The 22,470-nt window shown below is 47.7% G+C and overlaps 1 protein-coding gene across 3 annotated transcripts in view; it reads left to right on the top strand.

Moving 5' to 3' along the window:
* The window catches only part of LOC137431293 (histone-lysine N-methyltransferase 2C), a 303,001-nt gene that overhangs the window by 62,638 nt on the left and 217,893 nt on the right, over positions 1 to 22,470 (top strand). For all 3 annotated transcript variants that reach the window (XM_078781817.1, XM_078781819.1, XM_078781818.1), the window contains exons 7-10: positions 2,294 to 2,403; positions 2,593 to 2,755; positions 3,495 to 3,666; positions 4,031 to 4,145. In XM_078781817.1, coding sequence (XP_078637943.1) covers positions 2,294 to 2,403; positions 2,593 to 2,755; positions 3,495 to 3,666; positions 4,031 to 4,145 — 560 coding nt within the window. The remainder of the gene's footprint in view (positions 1 to 2,293; positions 2,404 to 2,592; positions 2,756 to 3,494; positions 3,667 to 4,030; positions 4,146 to 22,470) is intronic.

Genomic DNA, 22,470 nt, shown 5'->3' with positions numbered 1-22,470 from the left:
GTGTGAATTAAAAATCTGTGCAGGGTATAAATTGCAGCAATATGAGCACACACTACAGTGCAAATCTCCTGTGAACAAATTAATTTCCTGTCATTTGGTTGCAATGATTTCTGGAAACACCACCCCTTCCTTTCACTTCCACTTCTTGTCAACCTCCCTCCCCTTCCCCCATTCTCCTCCCCTGTCCTCTTTTTTTTCCCCCACTCCCCGACCTGTCCTGCTCCTAGTGATTGGTGTAATTCCATCCTACTACAGGGAGGGGACATTTCTTTTCTTTTTCTTTCTGCCGTTCTTTCTGAAAAACGTAACAATTGAATTCCATTCCTTCATTTCTGAACCAATCCTCTTTAAATTTGGCCTGGAGGTACTTTACCTTGGTCCAATACACCCTTTGAAAAATAAAAGAATTCCCCATTTTAGTCCTCCATTCTGAGTTCAATGGTAAAAGGTGAAAAACTAAAAAAAGTTACATTTTGCTTTGCCGTTCAATTGGTATTTTAGTCTATAGTTGTGAAAGTAGACACAAAGGTCCTTTCAAAACAGGCCCTTTAAGGATTCAAAGAGAAATTCGTATGACGAGTCCTTTTTGCCGATTGTGCAGTGGTCAAAGGTCAAAATTGGTGTCAAGTTTGTTTACTCACATTTAAGTTTCAGATAAATCCTGACAAGATGTGGGACAAAAATAATACCTTCCCGCACTCCCTACAGACTAACCGGCTGTCCCAGCTGCTGTGTTCACACGCATCAATTTCTCAGCACTGCAACCCTCAGACTCAATGGTACACTGGTTCTGTCCTCTTTATGATTTTACAGGGGTCAAAGTTCAAAATTGGTTGTGAAATGAAGTTTTTGATATGCCAAGCTTTTTATGCCTTCGCCGACAAAGTTGCTGGAGGCATTATGTCTTCAGGTTGTCCGTCCGGCTGCCCGTCTGTCCGTTTTTTCCATTCGTGATAGGTTTTCGTTGCTGTGATAACTTGAGAACAGCTGAATGGATATTGGTCAAACTTTGCGCAGGTATGTAGGATGAGGTAAAGATGAACTGATTGGATTTTGGGTTTACGGCATCAAAGACCAATGGCCAGAGGTCATGTTAAGTAAAATTTATGTTGCCAGGCCAACTTGTGAACAAGTGATGGGATTTTGAACACACTTGGTATAAATATATATCATGCAAAGATGAACTGTTTGGATTATAGCATCAACAGATCAAAGGCCAGAGGTCATGTCAGGTAAAAATGTGATAACGTGAGAACAGCTAAAGGGATTCAAATCAAACTTGAAACTTAACTCAAAGGTTATGTTCGGTAAAAATCCTGTTACCGTGATAACTTGTGAACCAGTGATGGGATTTGGCCAAACTTGGTACAAGTATGTATTAAGATGCAAAGATGAACTGATTATATTTTTGCATCAAAGGTGAGGAGTGAGGTGATTTTGTGATTTTGGTTAGGTCAGTGGTCATGTCAGGTAAAAATGTGATACTTGAGAACAGCTGAATGGATTTATGTCAAACTTTGTACAAGTATTATAATGCTGTAATAATACGGGCGGAGGTATATCGGTAGACGTCGTGACGTCGAAGAGTGTCCTTCTACTTTTTTTTTTATTTAAGCCAATTCAAACAAGACCTTTTTACAGAGCCTACGTAAGATAGACGTTGCTCCAGTGTCTTCCTTTTTATTTTCTAGGGGTTAAAGTAGATGATAGGAGATTACATGGTTAAAATGGATTGTGAAATGTGACACTTAGTTTTTCACCTTTGACCCATTAAACTCATCTCGTCTCATATTTATCTAATGGGTAATGGGGAGACTTCGCTTGTGAATATCAGAGATTCTAGATAATAATTTGAGATTCACGATACCGAACCATGGTGCATCTGAAAATGATGGTAACATTGGCAGCTACTGCTGACTCGCTTGTTCTTCTCTATGATACTCGTATTATGTTTGTTTCTGATTTTCGATATGCTTCGATTTTGCCTCAAATTTGCTTACCTGAAGAACATGCTTTACTTCAAGACAAATATGGGAATAATGTCTGAAAATTACGTTTTGCACATCCTGTACATCATATTTGTGTAAGCAAGTAAATGGTGTGCTGAGGTGGCTCTCATCATTTTCGAGTTTGTCATTTGACAGTAGAAGCCATTCTTATTTCAAAATGTCATACGTATTGTTGAGTCTAAGGAATAGTTGTTTCAAATCTGCAGCCACAGCTTTATGTGATGCTCATTCATTTGTAATAGTGAGTCAGAAGGTGACTTGAGAAGTGCACTTTGTTCACATAGGCCGTTGCTGGGCCCATCACTGTTGCGCTGCATGGTCCGATGGAGTCTGCCTCTCAGCCGAGCTGGAGCTCATAAATGTGGATAAGGCACTGCTTGCTGCCAGTAGACAGGTAAGGCAGACAGCAGAAAAGATTAATATTGTTTGGATATGGGTTTGTATGTGTATCAAAAACGGGTTTTAGGTAAAGTGTCGGAAATATGATTGAAATTTTACAGCAACATTTACAAGGAGATAATGAATTTTTTTAAATCGTCAATACTGGGTAACTTAGGGTATTTGCCCTGTCCTTCTTTGACAGCACTGTGACCACTGTCACCGTTTGGGCGCTTCTGTGAAGTGCTGGGTGGAAGGTTGCCGGCGTCTCTACCATTACCCTTGTGCACCGGTGGCTGGGACTTTCCAGGACGTCCGTTCTCTTTCTCTGCTCTGCCCGGATCACATCTACCAGGCTGTGGCAGTTGGTACGTCAGTACTTCATCACCCATGAGGGGACCAGTGTTTCAGAGCAAACAAAGCACCATATCGTGCATTACACAGTGTACCTCAGCACTTATAATTAAATGGACTCAAATACTGATTTGCTGACACTATAAAATGCCACTGTGATTTGCACCAACATAACATTTTGCACCACTGTGATTTGCACCAACATAACATTTTGAGTGTTCTCAGCTTTACATTTGGTTTTCATCAACAAAAGTGCTGAACTTTTTCTTTTTATTCTTATAAAACAGCCCACATTCATGGTTAAAGCCAGTGATTTGGCACTTAGCTGTAAGTGCAAGCATTTTCTTCACCATTTCTCAATGGTCTGCCACATCAATGACAAAGAGTTTGCTCTTCATGGAGTTTATCCTAGGTGCATTATGTCGAGATAAAAAAAATAATTGTGCAGTGTGGTCGGGGGATGGGGTGGGAGGGGGTAAGGGATAGGGTTGTTGAAGATTTCTGGAGCAATTGCCATTGATAAATGAGAAGGCAAATACGCCTTTGTTTTTTTTCTAAAAGTTATTTTATAAAGCCGTACTAACCTGTATGCAGTGCTATATTAATAACTTACTTTCCCTTTTTGCTTTGCCTTCACCTTGACTTATGCAATATGCATGCTCCTACAGACACAAGATGTTTATTTGTATTTCATTTTTACCTACCTTCCCCTTGTCTTCCCACTCACCTTGCTCACAAATACTTAAACCCCAGCTGGAGAGGAGGCAAATTGTGTGATGTGCGAGCGTCCCGGAGATTTGTCTAACCAGATGTTCTGCACAAGCTGCGGGCAGCATTACCACAGCCGCTGCCTGGACATTGTTCCAGGAACAGCCGTGCGTGCAGGCTGGCAGTGCCCGGAATGCAAGATTTGTCAGAACTGTAGGTATGTACTACTGTGCAGGGTTGAGAGCCGACAAAGGCAAGATCATTGTTCAGATAATGTTTTTTATATTCCGCTTCGATTGTGATTTGGGTTCTTTATTCTCTTTTCCCAGATTCCGGTTTCATTGCCCTGTTATCGCTATATAATAGTCTTGTAACCATTAATTTTTATTTTTTTTGACTGGTGGTCCAAAACATAAGCATCTCTTCCTCTCACTCTCCCCCACACCCACTTTCCACACCCTCTCTTCTTGTCTCTCTCTCTCTCTCTCTCTCTCTCTCTCTCTCTCTCTCTTTATCTCTATCTCTATCTCTATCTCTATCTCTATCTCTATCTCTCACCCTCCCTCTCTCTCTCATATCAGGCAACCTGGTGATGATGGCAAAATGCTGGTTTGTGACGCTTGCGATAAGGGTTTCCACACCTATTGCCTTCGCCCTGCTGTCAACTCCATTCCGCAAAACAGCTGGAAGTGCCAGGTGAGAAATTTTAAACTCCTCTTCTTGCTATCATATTTTTTATATACTTTTATTTTTATTTTTTGCTCTCGCTAATTATGCATTGCCAATTTAGTGGTGATAGGTGTTTCTGGCCTGTGGGATACTATTACCGCACATCATCAAAGGTTGTTGCTTTTTTATTTTCTGAATTGGTTTTTCACAATGATGAGAAAGGAGATTGCATTAATTTATTTATTTTGGCAGGCTTGCATCTATTTAAAGGGGCAATGTGGAACATATGGAAGAATTTAAAATGTTTAAAAAAAAATCCAATCCAAATCACATTCTTTATTTGATCTTCACATACATGGTTGTGAGTCCTGGTGTTGGCTTAGCGGTTAGGGTGCCAGCTTGGGATCCTAGGATCCTGGGTTCGAATCCCGGTCGATCACTGAATTAACGCCAGGGGGGTTGACTCAGCCTGTCATCCTTCCGAGGTCGGCAAATTGAGTACCAGCTTGCTGGGATGAATGATCCCGGTGTGTACCCCGGTTAGAATAGGTGCACCGTATCCCTGCGCATTGTAAGAGGCGACCAAGGGTTGGCGTCGGGAAGGGCATCCGGCCATAAAACATTGCCTCAAACAGGGAACCATGATTGTCATGGGGCAAGCAAGGCTAACCCCCGCTCTAGCGGGGAAATGGCCTTAAAACGATCATTCATACATGGTTGTGAGTGTGTGATGTGATGGAACTATGGTTCATTCTATAGATGGTTGTGAGACATCCGTTGCCCTGAGGAGATAAACAGCATCATTTAAGATGCTTGAATGCACACCGTCAGCGTCAGGCGTCAGGAAGTGACCAGGAAGGAAGGAAGTCAGGAAGTGAGCGTCAGGAAGGGCATCCGGCCGTAAAACATTGCTTCAAAAAGGGGACCGAAAAACAACAACAACCACAGTTCCCGAAAAAGGCCAACCCCCGCTTGCGGGGAAAAATGGCCTCTAAAGGTGGTTTAATGCACACGTGTGAAAAATACTGCTTGATATATTTGACTGTGAGTAAAAGAGACCTGAGTCATGAGCTCATTGGATGAAGCACCTGGGCCATGTAATGGACAAAGCACATGTTTCTTTACACTGAGCATATGAACAGCACCTTTCACATTGAGAAAATGCAATATGGGGTGGAATGGCACAACTGCAATAGCTGACAAGGAAAAACCTATTCTGGCAATAATGAAGTTTACTTGTCTACTTGTATGGTATTTGGAATGTTAATATGTGATGTGCAACAGATGTTGCAGACACAGTGCAATATCAGAAGTGGGTTTCCAGGGATGTAGTTTGCATGCTTTCTCCATCACTGTGTCTGATCCAATAAAGATATGTCAGCAAAAGATTCGAGGTCAAATGAGCAAAATAATTTAAAGCAATGTAATTGAGATTCCTGAACGGGTTAGATTCAATTTCCAGTACCAATTATTTATTCCATCACAGTCTTGATTCTCCTCACTTTGGAATGTATCTGTACATTGGTTACAAAGTAGGAATATGTTTACATTCAGCTTCTTCTTTTTATTGATGTCTGTAAAATGATATATATAATCTATATAATAATACACTTGTTTGTCTCTCCATCCTTCCGTTTGTCACGCTCCTTTCCACCCATTCGTTGAACAGCTACACTGACTCCACCCACAATTGGAACCTGAAAAATCATATGGCAACCATGTTGGTGCTATCCAAAGCCAGACACCTTCGGAGCTGTCATATTCACAATCGCCATGCCTTCCCTATAAGTTTCAGTGTAAAATGACCAGAGTAACTGTTAAAAGGATCATTAAATATTGAAAGGTTGGAGTTGATAGGTGTCATGGGACTTTTGAAGCCCATAGTACGTATAGGCCTCAGGCTTCAGTCCTTAGGATTCAGGTCTCTGGTGTGAGCCTATGGGGCCAGTGCGATTACAGTCTATCCGAGCTATATAAACACGATGTATTATATATACACACTCGCTGAAGTACCCGGCTTTGCTCAGGGGATGAGGGCGGGAGAGGGGAAGGCGAGGGGTAGGGGGATGTTGAGGGGGGGGGGAGGTTGAGGGGAGGGAGAGGGAGGAAGAAGTTGGAGGGAGTGCAAGGAGGAAGGGTTGGGACAGGATGAGGAGGGAAAGGGGAAGGACCAATTAACCCCTGCAAAGAGTGCTTTAACCTCAGCCTTGCCCAGGTAAAAAAAGGAAATTGTAATACCCTCTGTCAATACCACCAGGTGGTGCTACACGGTACACATTTACATAAAGATGTTATGCCCTCCTCCCTGGCTCCCCACACCCACGCGTGAGTTACCCCCACACAAAGTTGTATTTGTACTCCGAGTCAAACCTGGGTTATGTTTTTATGCCTCTGCCGACGAAGTCGCTGGAGGCATTATGTTTTCAGGTTGGCCGTCTGGCCGTCCATGATAGGCTTTCGTTACCGCGATAACCTGAGAACGGCTAAAGGGATCTTGGTCAAACTTAGCACAGGTATGTATAATGAGGTAAAGATGAACTGATTAGATTTTGGGGTCACAAGGTCAAAGGTCAGAGGTCATGTTAGGTAAAAATACTGTTACCACGATAACTTGTGAACCAGTGATGGGATTCTGACCAAATTTGGTACAGTTATGTAGAATGATGTAAAGATGAACTGATTAGAATTTGCTGTCAAAGGTCAAAGTCTGTAAGAGGTCTATAACTTGAGAACGGCTGAAGTGATCTAATTCAAACTTAGTACAGTGTTACGTGTTCCACCCCGACCTCCTGGTCTCGGTATACCTCCGAACCCCGAGAGGAGCCACGGCAGAAAAATATGTTATTCTGTGTCAGTAATCAATAGTGAAACCACACCAAGGATTATAAACGAACAGATGTTGTATTAAAAATCATACACAATAATAAAGGTACAACCAATAGCAATCAAAGTGCACTCAATATATCTTAAGATGGTACCATCCGCTAAAATAAGATAACTCACTGCGCCCTCCCAGTGACTGGAAAAGAACCCTCCTCAATGTCTCTATAACTCAAAGGTGATCCCGGCGAAGAGGCGATGAGGCGAAGAGGGGATGAGGCGAGCAATGAGGCGTAGGCAAAGCGTGGCCAGTCACGTGGTCCAAACCAACATCACACTGGTGGCGGAAAGGGAAATCCCAAAGGCGCGATCCAGACGTGCACGTTCGCAGTTCAATCAGCGAACTGCAACGTATTCTTCAAACGCCGCTTTCGCGCACACACATCCCCGGCAGACGACAGGAGGGTGAGAAAAGCTGACGCGGAGCAAAACCTTTTTCGGTGAACGCAGCGCGCGGTGCAAAATGGTCGACGGCTCTTACTTGAGTCGTAGCGCCTAGGCGAGGATTCTCCGGAACCTCAACGCCTATACCTGACTACGCAGGTTTCTCAATACTCCAGCGATAACACCGATCGCAGGAAATTCCTTTCAAGGAGACTCAAAGGTTACTCGCGGCTTTCGTTCGATCACGCTCGCTATGGAGCTTCAAGACACGCGTCTTCTTCCACTTTTCTCCTCCCGCCTTCTTCTTCCTCTCCTCTCTCGTCATCTTCCGGTTCTCGATCCGGCTTCCTGTCTCTTTTTTATCCTGAGCGCTTTTAACCTTTTAACCACAATAACCATTTCCCTTAAACAACAATAACCATAATACCTAGAACCAGAAATGTCTCAAGGTGGATGAAAACCACAACCACGGAAGTGCCGAATCCGTAACAACAGGCATGTATAATGATGTAAAGATGAAGTAATTAGATTTTGGGGTCAAAGGTCAAATCTGTAATAGGTCTATAACTTGAGAACAACTGAAGTGATCTAATTCAAACTTGGTACAGGTATGTATAATGTTGTAAAGATTAAGTGATTGGATTTTGGGGTCATTGGTCAAAGTCTGTAATAGGTTTAACTTGAGAACGGCTAAAGTGATTCAATTCAAACTTAGGACAGGTATGTATAATGATGTAAAGATTAACTTATTCGATTTTGAGGTTAAAGGTCAAATCTGTAATATCTATCTATAATTCCAGCAATCTCTGTGTGTCTGTGTGTCTGTGTGTCTGTGTGTCTGTGTGTGTGTTTGTCTGTGACCGCTGTTTCTCGACAACCACGGGTCCGATATACTTTAAACTTGCCAGGTATATTGCTGGGGACCCGAGGATGTGCCTTTTCAAGGTTTTAAATTAATCGGACAAGTACTTACCGAGCTATGTCCAAAAAACGCTTCAACCAATCAGAGAGCAGCGAGCTATCACGTGTGCCGAACGTGGCGATCAGACTCTACCTCGGACGGCACATTTGAGAGCGTATTCATTTATTTCACGTTGGAAAACTATGTTGCCGTTAAACTATGTTTTAAAACGAATTCAAACTGCGATTAAATTAAAACGATTCATCGTAACTGCGACGATTTGCGAACTTCCGGACAGTGAAGACTTCACTTCCGGCAGCCAATCACAGAACGCTTTGTTGCGTAGGCGTGGCCGATGTGAGAACGAGCGGAGCTGAGCGCGTTACGAGCTGACCGCCATTACGGTACGGTTCGTAATTCGATTTCTTCCGGAGAAAATAATAATTTCTCGATTTCATATGCGCATTATTTCTCCCAATTCAGTCAGAGCGAAGGGCGGAAGCGAAGAGCGTTGTTTTTTTTGTTTACGGGCGTACGGGCGGGGTAGAGCGTACGGGTAGCGTTTTTTTTTTTTTTGGCAAGGAACGGGCACCCACGTACGGGCAATGCCCTAGTATCTTTAACTTGAGAACGGCTGAAGTGATCTAATTCAAATTTGGTACGGGTATGTATAATGGTGTAAATATTAAATGATTAGAATTTTGGGTCAAGATGTCAAAGGTCAAAGTCTGTAATAGGCCTATAACTCAAGAATGGCTGAAGTGATCTAATTCAAACTTTGTGCAGGTATGTATAATGATGTAAAGATTAACTGATTCCATTTTGAGTTCAAGAAGTCAAAAGTTAAAGGTCCAAGTCTGTAATGGGTCTATAACGGGTCTATAACTTGAGAATGACGAAAGGGATCTATTTCGAACTTGGTACAGGTATGTATAATGACGTAAAGATTAACTGATTAGATTTTGTGGTCCTGAGGTCAAAGGTCAGAGGTCATGTCAAGTAAAAATGCGATAACTTGGGCACAGCTGAATGGATTTAAATCAAACTTGATACAAGTATTATAATGATGTAATAATGTAGGCAGAGGCATGCCAGTCGACGTCGTGATGTCGAAGAGTGCCGTTCTAGTTTATTTTATTTTCTGGAGTGATTGAGGCAGCAATCTGTTGTCTATACACCGCCCAAATAACTGTGGCACTCTCTCGAGCAAGGGCTTTTATTGCAGATGTTCCACAGGTCCCTACTATTATTGTAGACTATTTTCTTGTAAATGACGACCAGGTACCATAAAACCCATGCCGTTATAACGGTCTTTGGCTGAGGAGTTCTAGGAATCTCATTACATTATGAAAAAAGAAATGTGTCATTTACTTTTAACAATGTGTATATTTCCGATTTGTGGTTCCAGCTCCACTATGAGCCTTCGATCATGTAAAACAAAATTCATGCGTCTTGTAGGAACTTTTGTGGGAGGGAGGGGTGAGGGTGTGGTGATGGATGTCTGATGGCTGAAAGAGTCGAGGAGCAAAGGTCAGAGGGGAGACAAAAAAAAAATCAAGTGCCACCAATCTGTCTTGTGAGGTTGGATCAACAGGCCTTGTGTGTACGCCTGTCATGGGGATACCAATAATGTTGAGAGCTTTAGTTGCTGAGAATGTTTCAAAGACATATGGAATGCAGAAATGCTCGATTATGGAAGAAGCAAGGCAGAAGTGTGAAAGGAAGAGCATTATTGTATATGGCATATTGCATATTCCTCCAGGGAAGAGCAGTATTGCATTGATCTTTGGACAAAGGTCATGTTGACTGTGAATATTTGTGATTTTCAATGAATGACTAAACAATGGAGGATACACAGTTTGCAACTGACTCTGTGAACCAGCTTTGATATTTCTTCAGCCCAGGAGAGGTTTTGGCTGATTTGTAAGGCCTGGAAGTTCAAGAGACTAAACTTGTTCCAGTTGCTGGTGGTGGAAATAGATCTAGGATGGATTCATTTGAAGATCCATCGGTGTGACAGGTTGAGACTGACATTTTTCAGGATTGAAAAACATATTCCATTTATCAGACCAGTATCTAATCAACTTCAGATTAGCAGAGAGTGATGCAGCTGCTGCCTGCCTTTTGCTGTGATTGGGTACTGCATGGTATAATGTGCCAAAGGAAAGAACCAGTTTACAGGGCTTCAGAGAGGTTGTTTGTGTTTATGAACAACAAGACTGCCCAAGATACTGCCTTGGGGAACTCCAATCCAATCAATACAGGGGATTAATAGGAGAATATTCCCATGGTAGTGCCATGTGGATGACAATCACCCGATAACCGCAGCTGATGAGGTTGCTGACCACACTGGAGACTAACTCCAAGAAAAGCCAAGCGATTAATGCTTTCCAAGGACCAAAGCTAGAGCTGTTGAAAGCCCCTAGTACTGCAATGTTGAATAACTTGCCAGTTATAAATCAGGATCAGTAATAACTTGGTTCTCCATGGATGCCAAAGTAACACACACATTGGCATGACAAAATGGTGGGAACACGAGGCATACACCCTCTCTTAAGAAATAAATAATTTATTAACAGTCGATGGCACGGAACAAAATCATGAACATGAGACACAATACTACACAAGAAAAACTACCCTTCTTTGGGTGTACGCACATGACAGCCATGCGCACAAACCATGAAAGAAAAAGGGAAAAGCATGGGGTGAAGAAAACTATACTGGTGAATTTGTTCGTTGGCAGCAGGAGTCAGACAGTAGACCAGGAACAGAAATGAGTGGTGTGTAAAGCTGCCCCAGAGACCAGTCTCGCCATCTCTTTTTCAGAGCCAGCTGCTCGAGCAGTCCCAGCAGCAAGAAGCTCTTGGAGTCCAAGACAGATAATTATCACCAACCCGGGAGTTCAATCAATCATGGACTGGGAACGGTCCAAGGCCAGCAACCCATGAACTTAAGGACAGCTGGATGTAGCCATCTCTCCATTGACATAGCCATTTTCACTCTTGTGAATGAGATCGATGGTAGCTATCTTCCCGACAGACAGGAATTGCCCAAATATGAAGTACAGGCTGAATAGAGACAGGAGAAGAGCAGCAGAGCCGGATTTGAGAACATGGGTATCTAATGCCATCTGGGCTGTCGTCGATGCAGATTCAAAGCTGGACAGATCTTTCTCTACCATCTCGGGTGAGAAAGACACACCATCCTTTAAACAGTAGGTATGAGTGGACAAGTTGGGAATTACTTGATGGGTTGAGAGATTTTGAGACAAACACTGATATGAGACCTGCTGCTTTGTTTCTGGTAGTGTGTACTAAGGTAGTTTGAGGTGAAAGAAGTGGTGGAAGGGAAACCTCTATCAGGGATGGTTTTGTCAAGTCACCACCAGGACTTTGAAATAGTATATCTCATAAATAAAATTCATTAGGTGTCTGTCTGTCCTTCTGTCTGCGTTTTTTGCACAGACCGCTGGCCGACGAGCAGAAAATTTGGCACACAGACCAAGTCTGACCCGGGGATTGTCCTAAGGGTATTTTCATCCACCACCTCAGCCTTTAAAGACCCCTAAGACTCCATTTTTACAGGCTTTTTGCATACCTGAAAGATTAGATTACATGCTTGAGAGAAGACTTTTTACATGGTTAAGAGAAGCCTTTAGATGCTTGGAAGATTAGACCCCTTAAAACCCCAAAGACCCTTAAGACACTTTAAAACCCCCGTATACCCCAAAGTCCCTTAAGATCTCAAAGACCCTTAAGACTTCAAAGACCCTTTAAGATCTCAAAGACCCCAAACACCCTTGAAGACCCTGAAGACCCCTTTACCCACCAGCATCACCTTAACTCACCATTTTATATAACTCAAACCGGCATAACCTCAACTCACCATTTTATATTAATCCAAACCGACATCACCTCAACTCACCATTTTAACCAAACCGGCATCGCCTCAACTCACCATTTTATGTAAATCCAAACCGGCATCACCTAAACTCACCATTTTACATAAACTCAAACCGGCATCGCCTCAACTCGCCATTTTACATAAACTCAAACCGGCATCGCCTAAACTCACCATTTTATGTAAATCCAAACCGGCATCACCTAAACTCACCATTTTAACCAAACCGGCATCACCTAAACTCACCATTTTATGTAAATCCAAACCGGCATCGCCTCAACTCACCATTTTATGTAAATCCAAACCGGCATCGCCTCAACTCACCATTTTATGTAAATCCAAACCGGCATCGCCTCAACTCACCATTTTATGTAAATCCAAACCGGCATCGCCTCAACTCACCATTTTATGTAAATCCAAACCGGCATCGCCTCAAACTCACCATTGTATATAACCCAAACCGGCATCGCCTCAAACTCACCATTTTATGTAAATCCAAACCGGCATCGCCTCAACTCACCATTGTATATAACCCAAACCGGCATCGCCTCAAACTCACCATTGTATATAACCCAAATCGGCATCGCCTCAAACTCACCATTTTATATAAATCCAAACCGGCATCACCTAAACTCACCATTTTAACCAAACCGGCATCACCTAAACTCACCATTTTATGTAAATCCAAACCGGCATCGCCTCAACTCACCATTTTATGTAAATCCAAACCGGCATCGCCTCAACTCACCATTGTATATAACCCAAACCGGCATCGCCTCAACTCACCATTGTATATAACCCAAATCGGCATCGCCTCAAACTCACCATTTTATGTAAATCCAAACCGGCATCGCCTCAACTCACCATTTTATGTAAATCCAAACCGGCATCGCCTCAACTCACCATTGTATATAACCCAAACCGGCATCGTCTCAACTCACCATTGTATATAACCCAAACCGGCATCGCCTCAACTCACCATTGTATATAACCCAAACCGGCATCGCCTCAAACTCACCATTGTATATAACCCAAATCGGCATCGCCTCAAACTCACCATTTTATATAAATCCAAACCGGCATCACCTAAACTCACCATTTTAACCAAACCGGCATCACCTAAACTCACCATTTTATGTAAATCCAAACCGGCATCACCTAAACTCACCATTTTAACCAAACCGGCATCACCTAAACTCACCATTTTATGTAAATCCAAACCGGCATCGCCTCAACTCACCATTTTATGTAAATCCAAACCGGCATCGCCTCAACTCACCATTGTATATAACCCAAACCGGCATTGCCTCAACTCACCATTGTATATAACCCAAACCGGCATCGCCTCAAACTCACCATTTTATATATATAACTCAAACCCGCATCGCCTCAACTCACCATTGTATATAACCCAAACCGGCATCGCCTCAACTCACCATTGTATATATATAACTCAAACCCGCATCGCCTCAACTCACCATTGTATATAACCCAAACCGGCATCGCCTCAACTCACCATTGTATATAACCCAAACCGGCATCGCCTCAACTCACCATTGTATATATAACTCAAACCCGCATCGCCTCCACTCACCATTGTATATATAACTCAAACCCGCATCGCCTCAACTCACCATTGTATATATACTAGGGCATTGCCCGTACTATATCTATATCTAAAATTATATCCCCCCCCTCTATTTACATGAAATGGTTTGGTCCAAAGCGAACGGCTTGCGAGTACGGTGACAATCCCCCCCCTCTATTTACATGCAATGGTTTGGTCCAAAGCGAACGGCTTCCGGAGTTTGGTAAAGAAATCGCCATCGCGTGCACAAACGCGCAGGAAAGCGAATGAATCGCAAATTCGGTTTTATTAGTTTTAAAACATAGTTTAACGCCAACATAGTTTGCAAACGTGAAATAAATGAATACGCTCTCAAATGTGCCATCCGAGGCAGAGTGTGTCCTCCACGTTCGGCACACGCGATCGTTCGCTGCTCTCTGATTGGTTGAATCGTTTTTTGGACATAGCTCGGTAAGTAATTGTCCGATTAATATGAAACCTTGAAAAGGCACATCCTCGGGTCCCCAGCAATATACCTGGCAAGTTAAAAGTATATCGGACCCGTGGTTGTCGAGAAACAGCGGTCACAGACAAACAGACGTACAAACGTACAGACGTACAGAGATTACTGGAATTATAGATAGATAACTCAAACCCGCATCGCCTCAACTCACCATTGTATATATATAACCCAAACCCGCATCGCCTCAACTCACCATTGTATATATATAACTCAAACCCGCATCGCCTCAACTCACCATTGTATATATAACTCAAACCCGCATCGCCTCAACTCACCATTGTATATATATAACTCAAACCCGCATCGCCTCAACTCACCATTGTATATATATAACCCAAACCCGCATCGCCTCAACTCACCATTGTATATATATAACTCAAACCCGCATCGCCTCAACTCACCATTGTATATATATAACTCAAACCCGCATCGCCTCAACTCACCATTGTATATATATAACCCAAACCGGCATCACCTAAACTCACCATTTTAACCAAACCGGCATCGCCTAAACTCACCATTTTATGTAAATCCAAACCGGCATCACCTAAACTCACCATTTTAACCAAACCGGCATCACCTAAACTCACCATTTTAACCAAACCGGCATCACCTAAACTCACCATTTTATGTAAATCCAAACCGGCATCGCCTCAACTCACCATTTTATGTAAATCCAAACCGGCATCGCCTCAACTCACCATTGTATATAACCCAAACCGGCATCGCCTCAACTCACCATTGTATATAACCCAAACCGGCATCGCCTCAACTCACCATTGTATATATATAACTCAAACCCGCATCGCCTCAACTCACCATTGTATATAACCCAAACCGGCATCGCCTCAACTCACCATTGTATATAACCCAAACCGGCATCGCCTCAACTCACCATTGTATATATATAACTCAAACCCGCATCGCCTCAACTCACCATTGTATATAACCCAAACCGGCATCGCCTCAAACTCACCATTTTATATAAATCCAAACCGGCATCACCTAAACTCACCATTTTAACCAAACCGGCATCACCTAAACTCACCATTTTATGTAAATCCAAACCGGCATCACCTAAACTCACCATTTTAACCAAACCGGCATCGCCTAAACTCACCATTTTATGTAAATCCAAACCAGCATCACCTAAACTCACCATTTTAACCAAACCGGCATCACCTAAACTCACCATTTTATGTAAATCCAAACCGGCATCGCCTCAACTCACCATTTTATGTAAATCCAAACCGGCATCGCCTCAACTCACCATTGTATATAACCCAAACCGGCATCGCCTCAACTCACCATTGTATATAACCCAAACCGGCATCGCCTCAAACTCACCATTGTATATATATAACCCAAACCCGCATCGCCTCAACTCACCATTGTATATATATAACTCAAACCCGCATCGCCTCAACTCACCATTGTATATAACCCAAACCGGCATCGCCTCAACTCACCATTGTATATATATATAACTCAAACCCGCATCGCCTCAACTCACCATTGTATATAACCCAAACCGGCATCGCCTCAACTCACCATTGTATATATATATAACTCAAACCCGCATCGCCTCAACTCACCATTGTATATAACCCAAACCGGCATCGCCTCAACTCACCATTGTATATATATAACCCAAACCCGCATCGCCTCAACTCACCATTGTATATATAACTCAAACCCGCATCGCCTCAACTCACCATTGTATATATAACTCAAACCCGCATCGCCTCAACTCACCATTGTATATATATAACCCAAACCCGCATCGCCTCAACTCACCATTGTATATAACCCAAACCGGCATCGCCTCAACTCACCATTGTATATATATAACCCAAACCCGCATCGCCTCAACTCACCATTGTATATATAACTCAAACCCGCATCGCCTCAACTCACCATTGTATATATATAACTCAAACCCGCATCGCCTCAACTCACCATTGTATATATAACTCAAACCCGCATCGCCTCAACTCACCATTGTATATATATAACCCAAACCCGCATTGCCTCAACTCACCATTGTATATAACCCAAACCCGCATCGCCTCAACTTACCATTGTATATAACTCAAACCGGCATCGCCTCAACTCACCATTGTATATATATATAACTCAAACCCGCATCGCCTCAACTCACCATTGTATATAACTCAAACCGGCATCGCCTCAACTCACCATTGTATATATATAACTCAAACCCGCATCGCCTCAACTCACCATTGTATATAACTCAAACCCGCATCGCCTCAACTCACCATTGTATATAACCCAAACCGGCATCGCCTCAACTCACCATTGTATATATATAACTCAAACCCGCATCGCCTCAACTCACCATTGTATATAACTCAAACCGGCATCGCCTCAACTCACCATTGTATATATATATAACTCAAACCCGCATCGCCTCAACTCACCATTGTATATAACCCAAACCCGCATCGCCTCAACTCACCATTGTATATATATAACCCAAACCCGCATCGCCTCAACTCACCATTGTATATATATAACCCAAACCGGCATCGCCTCAACTCACCATTGTATATATATATAACTCAAACCCGCATCGCCTCAACTCACCATTGTATATATAACTCAAACCCGCATCGCGTCAACTCACCATTGTATATATATATAACCCAAACCGGCATCGCCTCAACTCACCATTGTATATATATAACCCAAACCCGCATCGCCTCAACTCACCATTGTATATAACTCAAACCGGCATCGCCTCAACTCACCATTGTATATATATACTGTATAACCCAAACCGGCATCGCCTCAACTCACCATTGTATATATATAACCCAAACCCGCATCGCCTCAACTCACCATTGTATATATATATATAACCCAAACCCGCATCGCCTCAACTCACCATTGTATATATATAACCCAAACCCGCATCGCCTCAACTCACCATTGTATATAACTCAAACCGGCATCGCCTCAACTCACCATTGTATATATATATAACCCAAACCCGCATCGCGTCAACTCACCATTGTATATAACTCAAACCGACATCGCCTCAACTCACCATTGTATATATATATTGTGGCGGACACAAAAGCCCACTGGCGTGGTGACATCATTCCACGCACCAAGTGGGCGGTGGCCACGCCCGAGGGGTAGGCGTGGCCTCAGGATATACACCGGGCGACCAGCCCGGAAGAGTTCAGTGTTACAGTGTAGTCTTACAATAAAGACGTTCATATGTTACCGCTTGTCCGCTTCCTCCTTGCTCACAAGCAGCGCGCGTAACGCCGCGCTTTACTGGTGACCCTCGACGTTGGATCTGCCGTAGCGATCCTTCCGAACACGACGCCATTGCAATGGCCAACGACAAGTCAATGGCGATTAAACTTCCCGAATTTTGGGAGGCCCAGGCCGAGGTCTGGTTCGTTCAAGCCGAAGCCCAATTTCAGCTTCGGCGCCTCACCAACGACGACCTGCGCTACTGCCATGTCGTCGCCTCCCTCGGGCCCGGCACGGCCGCTCGAGTTGTGTCCGTCCTTCGCCACCCACCGGACGGCCACAAGTACGAGGCACTCAAGCGGCTACTCCTAGCCACGTTCAGCCTCACGGACGACGCACGGGCCGACCGCCTCCTGGATCTCCCCGAGCTCGGTGAGACGTGCCCGTCGGTCCGAATGGACCATATGCTGTCACTGTTGGGCGACGAAGCCCCCGGTTCGCTATTCCGGGCGCTTTTCCGTCGCCAACTTCCAGCGCAGGTTCGCCTCGCGTTGGCCGGGACCGGGCTAACGGAACCCCGAGCATTGGCGGCCGAGGCGGACAAGTACTTCGCCGCTTCGGACACGCGGGCGAGCGTTGGCGTGGCCGTCACGGCCTTCGACGCTGCTGTTCCACAGCATCATCTTCTACAGCACGCTGAGTTTCAGCAGCATGCTGATACGCACCTCGTGAACGCCGCCACGCCCCGCCCACCGCCGCGGCGAAAACCGCCACTGCGGGGAAACCCGTCGACTCCACCGGCCTGGCGGAGCCAGCCACGCTCCTCCAGCTCCACCACCTGGTGCTGGTTCCACGCCAAGTTCAGCCACGAAGCTCGGCGGTGTCATCCGCCGTGCTCCTTCAACGGGTCGGGAAACGCCCGGGCCGGCGCTCAATTGTGGCGATGAGCGCCGGCCGTTCGAGCAGCCTGCTGTTCATAACGGACACCTTCTCCGGGCGCCGTTACCTGTGCGACACGGGAGCACAGGTGAGTGTCATTCCCGCCGGCACGTCAGACAAGCACGCCGCGGGTGGGGGCCCCGCGCTGCTTGCCGCGAACGGGACGCCCATCCGTACGTACGGAAAACGCTGCCTCTCTCTGCGGTTTGGAGGGCAGGTTTTCCGATGGACGTTCGTCACCGCCGACGTGCCCATGGCACTGCTTGGCGCGGACTTCCTGTGCGCTAATGGGCTCCTGGTCGACGTCAAGCGCAGACGGCTTGTCCAGGCCGAGACGTTCAGCTCGCTCGCATGTGCGTTGCCCAGCTCAACGAGCGGCTTGCCAAGCGGCTTGCCGAACGATTCGGTTCCGGCCACGTTGGTCTGTACGCTTCCGGCAGCGGACGCATTCACCCGCCTCCTCGCCGGCTTCCCGGCCCTCACGCGGCCCACCTTCTCGGCGGGGGCCGTCAAGCACGGGGTGGCCCATCACATCCCCACCGTCGGGCCACCGGTCTACGCCCGGGCACGCCGCCTCGAGCCGACGAAGCTGGCGGTGGCAAAAGCGGAGTTCGCTACCCTGGAGCGACTCGGCATCGTTCGGCGCTCAGAGAGCGCTTGGGCGTCGCCGCTGCACATCGTGCCGAAGCCCGGCGGGGGATGGCGACCGTGCGGGGACTATCGCCGTCTCAATGACGCCACGACTCCCGACCGCTACCCCGTCCCCCACATTCAGGACTTTTCCGCCCGTTTGGCGGGCAGGTCCTTCTTCTCGAAGGTGGACCTCATACGCGGCTACCATCAGGTCCCCGTCAGGCCGGAGGACGTCCCGAAGACGGCGGTCATCACGCCATTCGGACTCTTCGAGTTCCTGCGCATGCCCTTCGGTCTGAAGAATGCGGCTCAGGCGTTCCAGCGACTGATGGACAGCGTCCTGCGCGACTTGGATTTTGTCTACGTCTACCTGGACGATATCCTCGTCGCCAGCGCGTCCCGCGAAGAGCACCTACGCCACCTCCGCACGCTCTTCGAACGCCTGGGCCAGCATGGCCTGATTGTGAACCCCGCAAAGTGCCGGTTCGGCGCCGCCACAATCGATTTTCTGGGGCACCGTGTCACTAGGCACGGAGCCGTCCCCCTGCCGGCCAAGGTGGAGGCGGTGAAGGGGTTTCCGCGCCCCCGCATGATCAGAGGGCTGCAGGAGTTCCTGGGCATGGTGAACTTTTACCATCGGTTCCTGCCCCGTATCGCCCAGCTCCTGCGCCCCCTGCACGAAGCTCTCCGAGGTAAGCCGGGCAAAGGCGACGTTACCTGGACCGAGCAGATGGACACGGCGTTCACGGGCGCGAAGCTCGCCTTGGCTAACGCCACCATGCTCGCGCACCCGGCGCCCGATGCACCGATCGCCCTCACCACCGATGCCTCGGACTACGCGGTGGGGGCGGTGCATGAGCAATGGGTGCGTGGAGCTTGGCAACCGCTGGCGTTCTTTAGCCGGCAGCTTCGCCCGCCCGAACGCCGTTACAGTACCTTCGACCGCGAGTTGCTCGGACTTCACTTGGCGGTCAGGCACTTCCGCCATCTGCTCGAGGGCCGGGCGTTCACTGCCTTCGTCGACCACAAGCCGCTGATCTTCGCGATGGGCAAGGTCACCGAGCCGTGGTCGGCCCGGCAGCAGCGTCACCTCTCGGCCGTGTCCGAGTACACGATGGACATCCAGCACGTCGCGGGGAAGGACAACCCGGTGGCGGATTGCCTTTCCCGGGCCGTCGCCCACGCAGTCCACCTCGGCATCGACTATGCCCGGATGGCAGCGGACCAGGCCGCTGACCCCGACGTCCAGGCCTTGCGGACCGCCGTCACGGGCCTCCGCGTCACCGAGGTGCCGTTCGACGGCGCGGGCGCGGCCCTCTTGTGCGACGTCTCCCTCAGTCGTCCTCGCCCCATTGTGCCCGCGGGCTGGCAGCGCCAGGTGTTTGACGCCATCCACGGCCTGTCCCACCCGGGCGCGAGGGCCTCCCAAAGGCTGATCGCCGACAAGTTCGTCTGGCATGGCCTCCGGAAGGCCGTCCGCGGCTGGGCCAGGACATGCCTCGCGTGCCAGCGCGCCAAGGTGCACCGGCACACCCAGGCCCCGTTGGCCCCGTTCACGGTGCCGGAACGCCGGTTTGACCACGTCCACGTGGACCTGGTGGGACCTCTGCCCCCCTCGCGGGGTTTCACCCACGTCCTCACCATGGTGGACCGCACCACCCGGTGGCCGGAGGCCGTGCCCTTGGCGTCGACAACGGCGGCCGATGTCGCGCAGGCTTTCATCGCCACCTGGGTCGCCCGGTTCGGCGCCCCCTCAGACATCTCATCCGACCGCGGCCCCCAGTTCACCTCGGAGCTCTGGGGGGCGGTTGCGCAGGGGCTCGGGGTCCGGCTGCACCGAACCACGGCCTACCACCCCCAGGCTAACGGCCTGTGTGAGCGATTTCACCGCTCATTGAAGGCCGCGCTCCGGGCCACCCTCCGCGACGGCGGCTGGGTCGACAGGCTCCCCTGGGTCCTGCTGGGCCTCCGGACGGCGCCCAAGGAGGACCTGCGCGCATCCGCGGCGGAGTTGGTCTTCGGGCAACCGCTGCGGGTGCCGGGCGAGTTCCTCCCCGACTCCACGGCACCATGGTCCGCGGCACAGCAGCGCTCCGCTCTGCAAGAGACCGCCCAGAGGTTCGCCCCGGTGCCAACGGCATGCCACGGGCACCCACCAACGCACGTCGCCCCGGAGCTTCGCACGGCGGAGTACGTCTTCGTCCGCCACGATGCCCATCGGACACCACTGCGGCCCCCGTACGACGGGCCTTTCCGCGTGCTGGAGACCGGGGCGAAGCACTTCACCCTGGACATCGGCGGTACTCCTGACCGCGTTTCGGTAGACCGCCTCAAGCCGGCCCACCTCGATGTGGACCATCCACCGCCAGTGGCCCGACCCCCACGTCGGGGCCGCCCTCCTGCGGGCGGACCCCCGGCACCGCCCAGCCCCGCCGCCACGGCGCCCCCCGGTCCTGCACCCATCCCAGGGGCAGCCAGGGGCATCCCACCTGGTATCCCTGCACCCCAGACGCCGCCGATCGCCAGGGGGCGCTTCGGCCGGGTCATTCGTCTGCCCCGCAAACTGGCCCTCCAGGTGCGCGGGAATTCTGGGGGGGCGCGTGTGGCGGACACAAAAGCCCACTGGCGTGGTGACATAATTCCACGCACCAAGTGGGCGGTGGCCACGCCCGAGGGGTAGGCGTGGCCTCAGGATATACACCGGGCGACCAGCCCGGAAGAGTTCAGTGTTACAGTGTAGTCTTACAATAAAGACGTTCATATGTTACCGCTTGTCCGCTTCCTCCTTGCTCACAAGCAGCGCGCGTAACGCCGCGCTTTAATATAACCCAAACCCGCATCGCGTCAACTCACCATTGTATATATATAACCCAAACCCGCATCGCCTCAACTCACCATTGTATATAACTCAAACCGGCATCGCCTCAACTCACCATTGTATATATATATATATAACCCAAACCCGCATCGCCTCAACTCACCATTGTATATATATAACCCAAACCCGCATCGCCTCAACTCACCATTGTATATAACTCAAACCGGCATCGCCTCAACTCACCATTGTATATATATATAACCCAAACCCGCATCGCCTCAACTCACCATTGTATATATATATAACCCAAACCCGCATCGCCTCAACTCACCATTGTATATATATAACCCAAACCCGCATCGCCTCAACTCACCATTGTATATAACTCAAACCGGCATCGCCTCTGTAAAGTATCTCGACAAACTGCGATCAATTGTCGTACGCGTTTATTCACTCTGCCAATCAAGGCCCGATTCACAGCAGCGCCATCCGAGCTCTGGCGTAGGGATACAACCCGGTCCCGGTGTAGGGATACAACGGTGAACATTTGCACTGCATACATGACATCCTCCCCTTTAA

This window comes from Myxine glutinosa, chromosome 7, assembly GCF_964187855.1.
Source record: "Myxine glutinosa chromosome 7, kmMyxGlut1.1, whole genome shotgun sequence".
Taxonomy (NCBI): domain Eukaryota; kingdom Metazoa; phylum Chordata; class Myxini; order Myxiniformes; family Myxinidae; genus Myxine; species Myxine glutinosa.
The sequence above is the reverse complement of the archived record's forward strand: the minus strand, read 5'-3'. Positions and strand labels throughout refer to the sequence as shown.